The sequence below is a fragment of the Paramisgurnus dabryanus genome, chromosome 4 (assembly GCF_030506205.2).
Source record: "Paramisgurnus dabryanus chromosome 4, PD_genome_1.1, whole genome shotgun sequence".
Classification (NCBI taxonomy): domain Eukaryota; kingdom Metazoa; phylum Chordata; class Actinopteri; order Cypriniformes; family Cobitidae; genus Paramisgurnus; species Paramisgurnus dabryanus.
The window spans coordinates 18,327,749-18,340,556 of record NC_133340.1 but is presented as its reverse complement, the minus strand read 5'-3'; the positions used below and the strand labels follow the sequence as shown (position 1 = coordinate 18,340,556).

At 35.1% G+C, this 12,808-nt stretch overlaps 1 protein-coding gene across 1 annotated transcript; it reads right to left on the bottom strand.

Annotated features, from left to right (window-relative positions):
- Positions 1-3,472: 3,472 nt before the first annotated feature.
- Positions 3,473-10,270, bottom strand: LOC135752303 (uncharacterized). Its single transcript, XM_065270777.2, has 3 exons — positions 10,011-10,270; positions 9,627-9,915; positions 3,473-7,863 (listed from the first exon to the last, which is right to left on the bottom strand). The coding sequence occupies exons 1-3, from the start codon at positions 10,164-10,166 to the stop codon at positions 6,671-6,673; spliced, it is 1,638 nt and encodes a 545-aa protein (XP_065126849.2). The 5' UTR covers positions 10,167-10,270; the 3' UTR covers positions 3,473-6,670.
- Positions 10,271-12,808: the final 2,538 nt, after the last annotated feature.

The window sequence follows — 12,808 nt, the reverse complement described above, 5'->3', positions numbered from 1 at the left end:
TTGATAATTTATTAAGTGCAAAAATTATCCAGAAACGTTTTTACATGTCCATTTACAACCCTAGAATTTGACATTTTTATGAAATGGTCTATTTTTGCCCTATTTGAAAGGGTCATGAATAATAATGTTGAGCTCTGCTCTGAGGCTCATGCCAGAAGCTCACATTAGTAAACAGACCTTATATTTTGAGCCCTTATCAGACAAAAATACATTTTGAGTAACAACTAATCAGCTAAACGCTAGCATATGATATAGCATTTATTGGCATGTAGCGCTAACTCAGCAGTCACAACTTTGTTTTTAGCATTTTAACAAATTTGTAATTAATGTGTAATTTAATGTTTTCAAAACATGCACATTGTGTAATGGCTTCCTTTCCTGCTCTATAAACCTAGACTACTAAGGAGACCATGGTGTCTGTGTGAACAGTGGTGTAGTCTAGATTTTTGTAGTGAGTATACTGTGATTTTTCCCTCTCACCCTTATGCTTACTCGTCCTAGAGCGACACCTCATAAGCACCACCACACTCACAGATGCATACAGTATAGATATTCATGTGCATTCTGAAAGTGTACTCATAAACACATAAACTGAATGTGTTATCAACATGTCAGTTTATTATAAGAAAAAAAGACTTTAACAGCCAATGGGTTTACAGCTGGGGAAACTGGACTGATTTTTAGACTGGTTTAGTGTTAATCAACATCTAACTCGGGGACAAAAGTTATTTAACTGTTAATTAAAATTAAATAAATCTTCAATCTGTGGCTAACACATGCATTAAAGGAGAAAAATATTCAATTCTTTCAATAGCTATTATCTGACAACACTATTGATAACATTACCATGTGTAATTTAATGGTGTAAATGTTTTTAATTAATACACATTTAAGATGACCATGAATTAACTCTAATTTGCATAGTCATTGATATAAAAGCTTATTTTTGCATATAATATAAGCATTGTCTAAAAATGAAAATAGGCTTATACTTAATTATTATTACAAGACCATCATGTAGCCTAATATTAGACACCCAAACCAAACAGAAGTTTAAGATCATATACATCTTGAACGTAGATATATAAATTAACACAGAGAAGGGAAGTTTAACACTGTGAAGCACAAGCAAACATGCAGAGGAACTGAAGGCAGCTAAAAACCATCAGGATATAATCACGGGCTTATTTTATTGCATTTGGAGCCATACCTCCAGATAAAGTAATAAACTGGACTGATGATTTAAATGTTAGGTTCGACTTCATTTGGTGAAAGTAAAAGTACCGCGAGAGCGAGTCAAAGCAGATTTCCCCATGTGATAACTGGAGTCTCTCTCGCGGTACTTTGCTGTCACTCGCCAGTCTGCTCCCCATTTACTTTCGCGTCACTATAGTAATCTGATTTCATAGAAATTCATACGCCGATCGGATCGCGCAGTTCGGCATGAAGTATATAGCCTAATATGTATTTCAACCCGCTAAAGTAGCAAGTGTAGCATGCTAATGGTCAATGCTTCACATCTATATTATGACTAAACTTAAAAAATGTCACAAAACCATGCTGTTACGCATCCTCGCGCTATTTTTAGTGGGTATACGGAAATCCTTGACAATTTCTAGTGGGTATACGGCGTGTGTGAACAACTGATTATTTTGAAAATTATCTTTTGAAAAGTAAACAATTGCGTGAGTTTGAGGAAGATAAAATTAATTAACTTTTTAATATTTTTTTAAAAAGGAAGTCAGAATTGCATTAATATATATACTTTTTTATACATAATTATGAGAAGTGCCCTTTATTTCACTTGAGCCCCTGCCCCTCAAAATGTCTGTGCACGTCCCTGGTTAAAATGAAATTCTTTAGCCGGATCCTGAAGTAGAGGAGGGAGGGGTCATCTGAAACACGCGCGCGCACACACACACATACTCTGAGACTTGATGTTTGTGTGTTCAAATTACACCATGGTTCATTTTTACATGTACACATTGTTTCAAAATCTTCAGAATGACAAACTGCTTTGAGTGTGCTGGATCTCATACTCTAGTATCACATTACTGAGAGAGAAAGATATTTCTGATGGATGAGCAAACACTGAATTAATAAGTAAATTTTCTAGATGATGATGTTCAACATTATGTATCAAACACCATAACTGAATTGCAACATGGTCTCTTCTTTGCCCTAACAAATATAGCACACAAAGTTATAGCAGCCAGAAAATAACACACAATCTTATAATCAATAGTCCAACTAAATCAAACACGGATCCCCATAATGTTGACTTTTAATAAAACAAAGCCAACATCTAAATCAAAGTTTATAAATAACTCTATGAGTAAGATGTAAAATGCTATTTTAGGTTTCATACAGAGATGGTGATAGAGAGGATAAAGTCACAAATTAACTCTGATAATTTAATATGTAAGTAAATCTCTTTATTTTATTCTACATCTCTTTGTCTCCTGCCTGATGTTTTTCTCTTTATCTCTGTGTCTACCTCATGGTTGATTTGAAATATTAACTCTTAACAACAGAGTGGACAAATGAATCTGGACTCTCAAATATATACAGTTCATGAAGGGTTCGAAAAAAAAGCATAAGTTTGGTCTCGTTTGAAAGCTGACACTTTAAAGTTTATTGTAGAGTCAAAATTAACTATTGTTATTAATGAAAAACATTTCTAGTAACTTTACAAAACGTTTATGAAAAATCATTATGAAAATAAAGTTGAAATTGGCCTTGCATCTAGAAATGAACTGCAGCTAAAGCCACAGCTCTGACGATGTTCGGTTTCAAATCTGAAGATGATAAATCTTAAAAATTTAAATTATTTTAATTTAATTAATTATTTCATAATTAAACTAAGGCCTAGTCCCCCATGAATAAACTCTGCTTAATAATAAAATGTATTGTAAAGTGTCTTGTGTGTTAATCCAACACCACATTTAAACTACATTTGTCAACATTTGACGTGGATCAAAACCTTTCATAAACGTTAAGACCAATACCCATTTTTGTCTTATGGCAACTTTGATTAAATTTTTGATCCACTTAAAATGTTGACTAGTGTATAATTTAAAACTTAATATAAACTACGTAGAACACTGAAAAACAAAATAAATTATTCCTGATCTTTTTTACCTTGAAATATAAGTCATAGGGGAGACCGGGGCTGGTTGTCTCACGGGTTGGTTGTCACACTGCTTATTCCAGACACACTACATGGCGCTGTGGTACAATTTTGATATCAATCTGTTAGCCTTTAATAGCTTACTCATTTGCACTTGAAATTTTGCTGAGCAGACACAAAACATTGGGGTTAGGAGACAATTTTTTATTTTCATTGGTCAGAGTAAATTTTCATATTGGTGTTGTTTTTGTGTTGAGATCTTGTAGGATATTAGTCATTCAAAAACAAAACACTCATTTAGAACACCGATAAACTAACATATAATCGCAGTCGTGTTATTGTCATTGTGTTTCATCAGTCAAAATATTTTTATTCATATGTCCATGTTTCAATGCCATGCTGGATTGTTTCAACTCATGGTTGGGTTAAAAAGCAACCCAGCATAGGTTATTTATAACCTCAAAATGTGTTCTGGGTAAAAATAACCTAGCAGAATCAAAGGGTCAAAGCTTTAAAGGGGACATATCATGAAAATCTGATTTTTAAGTGCTATAATTGGGCCCCCTATGCTTCAATCAAACTAGAAAATTTAAAAAAGATCAACCCAGTAACTAAGTTTTAGTAAACCATTCTCTGGAAGCATGTGAAAAAATAGGTAATTGAAATTTGGCTCGTGATGTCAAAATGGGATCTTATTATAATAATTACGCCCCTTAATCTGCACTATCCAACCACATCACTGCCATTTAGTTCATAGATCAGCTCATTTGCATTTTAAAAGACACGCCCAAAACTGCACATTTTTCCTCACACCTATAAAGTGGCAATTTTAACATGTTATAATAAATGTATTTGACGTCTTAAAAAAGTATTGTGAAATGTCCGCTTTAAAGGTAATATCAAACCTGCAGAGGCCAGTGTGTCAGTGGCAGAGCCAGATTTAATGCGCTACTTTTACTCCCTCCAATAGTTCACTTCTCCTTAATCGATGTGTGGCAGCACAGAACATTGTTAAAATAAATATTAAGAGAATATTTACATGTACATTGCTAATTTTACATGATTTAATAGTAGACTGAAAGAGTGTATCTGACTTTCTATTAACTGAATAAAATAATATAGTTTGGTTTATTGGATATAGATGTTTTTATTCTTGAAACCTTGAACTTGAAAATGTGACGTGGATAACGTGAGCCACACAGAGCTTTCGTCCACCGATTGTGCTCGTGCAATGAGTTCATGCACATGTAAAACAGTACATTCTGACGACATCACTGGTTAGTCCTCATTTCCTAAGCGTTACGTTACTTTGTGACAATGTTCTGAGGACAACTTGGTAACATTCCATTTGATCAAATGTTGGCATTCCAGAAACATTGTGAGCATGTACTTAAAAATTTTGTAAATTAATATCACAAGAGAATTTTGTAGCAATGTTGTACACTGGTCTTCAGATAATCTGTCTCATTTTGGATATTGTATGTATTAACTTTATTATTTTATACTCTATCTGGAGAAAAAGTATCTTATGTTTATTATCTGCTAGCAAACAGACAATGGACAACAACTATCATAAACTTATTTTGTTTTTTTAATAATATTCAGTAATATTTTTGTAAATAAAATATTTAAGTTTACGCAGTCAAACTTTGTAAGTACTGAGTATGCGCCTTAATTGTGTTCATGTAACCAGCAACAGACAGTCACGGAAGACGAGGTAATGCAATATATTAATATAAATCTTTATTTTTGTATTATTTATGTCTGTGCAATGTTGACTGTCACTTTACGCTTGTAATGTGTTCGAGCTTTAGGCCAAAACAATGACAGGGCTTTCAAACTGAATTTAATAAAGATTAAATATAAACCTAGTCAATGCATACATCAAACAGTCAGAAAAAGACACAACACAAACCAGGAATCACATGGCCTGCATATTTTTTGACATATTTCCCTTTTTTGTGTGAGACTTCCATTTAAATAGCTGGCCAAAAGAAAACAGTGTTGTGAGAGCACGCAAAAAACATGATTACAACGGTTTAATTTGACTACATCTGCCATTTGTGACCCAGTGAAAGAATGAAATGAAGAAGCATCCTGATACATCATATGAAGATAAACTATATTGCCAAAAGTTTTGGGACCTGCACATGAACCTGAAAAGCATCCCATTCTTAATCCATATGGTTTAATATAAACTTTGCCCACCCTTTTCAGCCACAATAGCTTCAACTCTTCTTGGAAGACTTTCTACAAGGTTTAGGAGTGTGTTTGTGGGAATTTTTGACCATTCTTTCCTTTGTAAGGTCAGACACTGGTGTTGGATGCGAAAGCCTTGACTCTGCATAAGTTGCAGACTTCTGCGCACTGTGTGCCTTAGCATGCGCTGACCCCGCTTATTGATCTTTCGTTGCCTACCAGTTTGTGGTTGAGTTGCTGTTGTTCCTAATTGCTTCCATTTTGTTATTATATTAATCTGTGTGTACGCACGCTTTATAAATGAGGCCACTGGTGTGCGGTTTTTAAATGGCAATTTTTTATTCACATGTTTGTGTTTCTATGGCTGCACATCAAACTTATCAAGCTGTCGAACAGTCAGCAGCATCTTTCTCATTTAACACATTGAGTGTTGAATAAGTTACTTGAACAAGTTTGAACATATTAAACAATTGTTTCTTCAGTGTTGTTATTATTTTATGAAAAATAATATAACATTGCCTCCTACGCACTAGAGGGAGGCATGAGATTATGAAATTATTTGCTTTTTCATTTAAAACAACAAAAGTATGCACAATCACATTTAAAACTGATATAAACATTAACTAATAAGAAGCTTATATATTCTGTACTGTAAATGCTTTTTGTTGGTAGTGTGTACTGGATGGATGTGTGAATACAGATCATGGGTGCACATGCACCATATTCAGCTCTCCCAGCTAACAGAGAGACGTTTTAAGAACGTTCCCAAAAACGTTCTGCCAACATATAAAGTATTCAGTTCTTTATCTTTAAAGAATGTTTCTTGGTTGTCTGAACTAAAAATTCATGTACGCACTCTGGGGACACCAAAAACTTATTTTACTTTTTTTTATCTCATAATATGACCACTTTAACATTTAAACATGACATTGTCAATGTCATAACATTTGAAAATAATAATAATACTTTTTTTGTTCTTTGTTTGTTTATTTTATTTATAAGGACAACACACATTAATCGACATTACTGTAAATGTGCCAGTCCTTTTCAACTGCAGTCCTTTGGCAAGATGTTTTATAACCCAATTTTTACGTTTCTCTAACATTTACACAACCAAAATACGTTCTTAAAACATTAAAGAAACTGGACACTTTGAATACTGGCATAACGTTTTTGGGAACATTGGGAACTTTCGAGGACAGTTCTTAGAACTTCTGTTAGCTGTGCTGAAAAGTACTTAGATCAGAGAAGCTCTTTCCACATTGAGAGCAAATGTAAAGTTTCTTTTCAGTGTGATTTCTCCCGTAAATTTTTAAGGAATCTGATTGAGTAAATATCTTGTCACACACTGAGAGAATTTGTAAGGTCTTTCACATGAGTTCTCTGGTGCTTTAGTAAGGTAGCCCGTTGCCTAAAACCCCTCCCACAAACACTACAGTCATAAGGTTTATCTCCAGTGTGAATTCTCTGATGAACTCTTAAAAGAGATCGATTAGAAAATGTTTTATCACAATGGGAGCAGATGTAAGGTTTCTCTCCAGTGTGAACTCTCTCATGAGTTTTTAAAGTACTTTGATTAGTGAAGCTCTTTCCACATTGAGAGCAGACGTAAGGTTTTTCTCCAGTGTGAACTCTCTGATGAGCTTTAAATGTACTTAGACCAGTGAAGCTCCTACCACAGATCGAGCAGACGTAAGGCTTATCACCAGTATGAATTCTCTCATGGATTTTTAAGTTACCCGACTCAGTAAATGTCTTCTCACAATGAGAGCATTTGTAAGGTCTTTCACCTGTATGAGTTCTCTGGTGATTTAGTAAGGTACCCTGTTGACTGAAACTCTTCCCACAAACATTACAGTGATGAGGTTTCTCTCCAGTGTGAACTCTCTGATGAATACTAAAATGAGATGGATCTGAGAAGCTCTTACCACAATGAGAGCACAGGTAAGGTTTGTCTCCTGTGTGAAGTCTCTCATGGACTGTAAGATTAGATTTCTGCCGAAAACGTTTATCACAGTGTGAACATTGATAGGGTCTGTCCCCAAAGTTTGTTGTTTGGTGTGACATTTGACAATCTAAATCCTTAAATGTTTTTCCATATTCACTGCCCTGAAACTGTTTCTCGTTACTGTGCACAAGCATGTGCATCTTACGACTTGATGATTCTTCAAATCTCTTCTCACAGTAAGGACACTCGTATGGTTTTTCTTCTGTGTGAATTCTCTTATGAGCATCAAGAGTTTGTTTTCTGCGGAAATATTTGTCACATTCACCGCAGTGGAAAGGCTTTTCACCAGTGTGTGTCCTCATGTGAATGTTCAGACTAGATAAAGAGACACAAACAATCCCACACTGCTGACAGTGAAACTTCTTCTTCTCTCTGTGTTCTTTTGAATGAAGTTTCTTCTCTTGTAAGGTTGTAAAGCTGATCTTAGATCTCCAGCAGGTTAAGAGTTTCTGTTCTGTTTGTGCTGTCAGTCGCTCTTTTGATGTTGAAGATGTTTCTCCATCACAACATGGATAACCCTTCTCATCTGAAAGAAACATAATTAAATCTTTGTGAATTAAGGCAAACATCCTTCTCTCATAAACATCTGACATGAGCTGTACAATGCAGAAGCAGCAGTTTAGATCGCTTTGCATGGTGAAACTACAGCTATCGGCTTGTTAAGTTATGACGTAAGGAATATTGGTTACAGGTCCAAGCCAAGTACACTATAGGGATGTCAATTTATAAAATTTCCTATTTTCGAGGATCGAATAATCGTAAATAGTGTTACTATGCAGTGGCATATGGCCAATGACATGAAAGTGTAAATGACACGAAAATGCCAGCTTTCTCACGTGAATTAAAATGTTTTTGTCTAAATAACCTGCTAGTGAGATTGTAAAAAGAGTCAATGTAGTTGGTGTTTTGATAAAATCATCAATTTAAACTTATCTCATAACGAAATATAATGATTAAAAGACATGCGTCCATGTCAAAATAAAAGTTTTATTAATTTATCATCAAGTGTTTTTTTTGTTATTTACCTCATTTTATAAATTGTTGATAAACTGTTAGTCACTGGTGTCAAAAGTACCCCCATTTGTTACTCAGGTAGAGGTAGACATATTACTAGGGTTTAAAAATACTTCTGTAAAAGTGAAAGTATTAACATGGCTAAGTGTGCAGGCTTCCCTGAAGAGGGTCTTTGATTTCAGTAGGCTAACCATATTAGCATTTTCTGTATCAGACCCCCTCAACTGCGGATGCCATTTTGTTGGGTTGGCGCCAGCCTCGTCTTGCATGACATTTAAAAAGCCCAGGTGTGTGCTTGGCATTGAGCATAGTTGTAATTGATAATTGTTAACATCCCTAGTATATTAGCATGATTTTCTTGTTATTTTCCTATGGCATTTGAGAGCAGTTGGACCCAGATGCTGTACATGAAGTCAGCCTTAACAAGCTCATAGCATATGCCTGTATTTAAGGAAGGGGAATACTATCACATCATGATGGTGCTCATTCTGTCATGTACTACTGCACTAAGCCCAGACAAGTTGATTTGACTTAAATGGGTCACAGCATGAAAATCTAAATTTTTCCATGTTTATGTGCTATAATTGGCATATACGACTCTAGGGATACCAAACACTCATTATACATGTTTAAAATGTTTCATAATATGACTTATATAAATTCAAACCAGGTTGGTGTTCAAAAAACTTTTTTTTGAAGCAAAAGTGCTTCCATGCGTCGACTTTGAAAGCTGCAGGTGTTTTTAAATTGTCTCCCATTTTATCACTCCTGCTAACTTCTGAGACATTGGCCGAATGGCCATATATTACAGACAACTGGACAGCAACAACTACAGCAGCGGCGGAGGAGGAGGTCGTTTGATGCACACATAGGGATTTGATAGTTTGTGGAAAATACCGATAATAGAGATCGAAATATCGTCACACTATCGTGGAAAAATATCAAGATAGTTTACTGTATCGATGGTTTAGCACAACCCTAACCAACATGTTGTTTAAGTATTCTGAATAAATGGTTATAGTTGATGGTCCTACAATTTTCATTTTATTTGCCTGTTCACAAATTAATAACCGCAAATAAGTTATGAAGATTTTTAAACTTTAAAAAAATAATTGTATTGCCCTACAGAGTAAATTCTGTTTTCATGTCTTGATTCCATGATTCCGTTCATGTTTTACACATTATGGAAACCATAGGGCCTTAAAAATACTTGATGAGAGACATTAAAATATTGTAAGCCATGACCCTTAATAGAATATAAAGAAGGACACATACCTGAAAGAATACAATCATCATGAATGTAATTTTTCTCCTCTGTAGATTCAGTTTTTATCCCCATTTGGCTCCCACTGTCCATCTGTTTGACTGAACACATGTTGAGTTTGGTCTGCAGGATCTGCTGCTGTTCTCCAGCGTTCCAGACAGAATCCAGAGACTCTGTGGAGGTTTGATCAGTAGATTCCTCATCCTGTAAGCCCTGATTACTGTCACACACTGTAGTGTCCTGAGCGTCTGTGGGCTTTGACTCAGTATAACAGAGTAAAGTCAGACTGAGCTCGGAGTCCTGTGTGGAAGATTCACAACAAACACACACAGAGTAAGATTAGAAATGATTTGATGTTGTCTGATTCAGGTAAAGGATGTTTAAGCTGTACAAACCTCTCTCTTCAGTCCTTCATCTCCTCTTAACCTCAGCTTTGTCTCCAGTAACGCCATCTCTTTCTTCAGCTGAGAGATTTCTGTGATGAAATCATCAATATCCAGCATGGACAGATCAGTTCCTACTGATTTACAACACATCTCATCTATCATCATCAACACTAAAATACACAGAGACAAGACTCTGTTTACACTCAAGAGAGAAAAACACTGAGGATAAACAAACACAACACACGCGAGCTCTTTCTTTCTTTCTTTAGTGGGTTTATCAGCGGACTAAAGAGCTGCAGAGCGCCTCCTGCTGGACTGGAGAGAGAAGTGCGGACGGTCTGCATCTCTAGTTAGTTGAATTCCCACAGAAGTGTCTTTAAAATGCATTAATCCACACAACAAAAATGTACAAGGTGGAACACATTTGTCTGTACACAAAATGTGTTCAGGTGAAAAGATACAGAAGACAGATTACAAAAAAATTCAATTTTTTTAAAAAGTACAATGTTTTTTTTTTTTTAAATAAATTATAAATCATTAATTATCCTTAAATATTTGTGTCTGTATTCAGTGTTTTTAAGGATCATTAAACAACTAACACACACAACTCTCTGTTTAAGTGTGTTTTACACAGCCCGACATGTGAATGAAATCAGAGACAATTCAAAACAATTTTGAAAATTTCTTTTTTTAAATTAAAAAATTAAAAATATCATTACCGTAACTATTTGAAACAACTATTTAAAGGGGCGGTGAATTTGTCGATTTTATTGTTTTATACTGTTGCCTGATGTCTACTTCTGATGTCCGCGTGGTTTTTACATTCAAAAACATCAAAAACAATAAGTAATAGGCTATTTTGTAACATAGAATAGTGGCTGTCTGGAGAAATGGTTCGTTTGAAGGGGCGGGCCGCATTGAAGACCTGGACGTAAACACCCACTGCTATGATTGGACGGCTTCATTACCCATCATTACATGTGGGCAAATGTTTTAAAAACATTAATGTGATAAAAATAGCAGCCGAACACAAATATGTTTGAGCCACAAAAGATTCTGGGTGCTAAATATGATACACATAAATGACAATACGTATATTAAAGTAGAAACAAAACTCGACGTGACTAAATTACCGTATACAACACAGTAAGCGCGCATCAGAATCTAAACTGCGGCTAATAAATCCTTATCAATAACTTTGTATAATTCGATTGTGCTTGTGAGGTTGCTTTTACATTCACGTAATGTTAAATACCACAGTTATATGATAAAAAATAAGCTTTGTTGAGTGTTTGACCTTTCAAACGTAACTCGCCTAAATTACCGTATACAACACAGTAAACGGGCATCAGAATCTAAACTGCGGCTGATAAATCCTTCTTTATAAATAACACTGTATATTTCTACCGTTAAATTACAGTCGTGTTGTTAAGTGGTGTATCTTTATTAATCGTTTAATGTTTTTAGTACATTAAAACAGTCAAACATACGTGTTTAGACACGGATGTTACAACAGACATATCAAGCGATCTCTTCTAACAAAGCAATAGTGAAACGCAGTAACTTAAATAAAGTAAAATGTCTTACTGTGTATAATGCTGTGTCATTGTTGTCAGATCCAATATAAGTGGTGCTTTTAATCACAGTCTCTCTGCAAATCCAGCATCGACTTCTTTCCAAATAAATCCGTGTACACAAAGTTAACAAACACTCCCCACACGAGCTGGAACTTCTTAAGAAGCAAACTTTTTCCAGGCATTTAATGTTATGTTCCAAGCCTCCGAATTTAAGTATTTAGCTTCTGTGTTGTTCCCACGCGGTTCTTCCACAACCGAAAATGCGTTCCCAGTCTATCATAACAGATCACTGCGTCAAAATAAAAGTCTCTCAGAAAAAATGTATTTAAAAGTCATTTTGGTTACATTTGTCAATCTTTAAAGACATATTTACTTGTTGAGACACACGTGTGTCACGCGAAGCTGTGGGCGGGACTTCAAAAGTGGTCCTTGTATTTGGCTATGGGGCGGTGCTTCAATTCTACTTTGACGTCATAGATTTCCGAATTCCACACTGGCTTGTTTTACTGGCTTGGTGCCAAAAACTGTTATATTTCAGTAGCACGGACGTTTTCAGTTCTGAAACTTGCAGGATGTTCATTTAAGTATGATGACCTCTTATATAACAAATTATCAAGTTAAAATTGAGTATTTGATTCACCGCTCCTTTAAATAAACAAAGCCATGAAGCCCAAGTAAGTTTTTATTAAAGGGGCCATGTCACAGAACTTTTTTAAGATGTCAAATAAATCTTTGGTGTCCCCAGAGCACATATGTGAAGTTTTAGCTCAAAATACCATATAAATAATTTATTATAGCATGTTAAAATCGCCACTTTGTAGGTGTGTGCAAAAATGTGCCGTTTTGGGTGTGTCCTTTAAAATGCACATGAGCGGATGAAATTCAAACACTGATCGCAATGATGGTGGTTTGTTGAAATTGAAACTCAATTGTTCTGTGAATTATTTTCTCTCTGCACTAAATGGCAGTGCTGTGGTTGGATTAAGGGGTGGTTTTATTATAATAAGAGCTCCTTATGACATCATAAGGAGAGCCAATTTTCAACGACCTATTTTTTCAAGTGCTTGGAGAGAATGGTTTACCAAAACTAAGTTACTGGGTTGATCTTTTTCATATTTTCTAGGTTGATAGCAGCACTAGGGACCCAATAATAGCACTTAAACATGGAAAAAGTCAGATTTTCATGCCATGGCCCCTTTAATCATACATGAGACATTAATAGAAAATTAT

Excerpts from the sequence above, each read along its gene's own strand:
- LOC135752303 (XM_065270777.2), bottom strand. The coding sequence starts at position 10,166 with ATGATGATAGATGAGATGTGTTGTAAATCAGTAGGAACTGATCTGTCC. Across the intron at positions 9,916-10,010 it reads ATGAAGGACTGAAGAGAGAG|GACTCCGAGCTCAGTCTGAC; the intron begins GTTTGTACAGCT and ends TCTTCCACACAG. Across the intron at positions 7,864-9,626 it reads TGATGATTGTATTCTTTCAG|ATGAGAAGGGTTATCCATGT; the intron begins GTATGTGTCCTT and ends TGTTTCTTTCAG.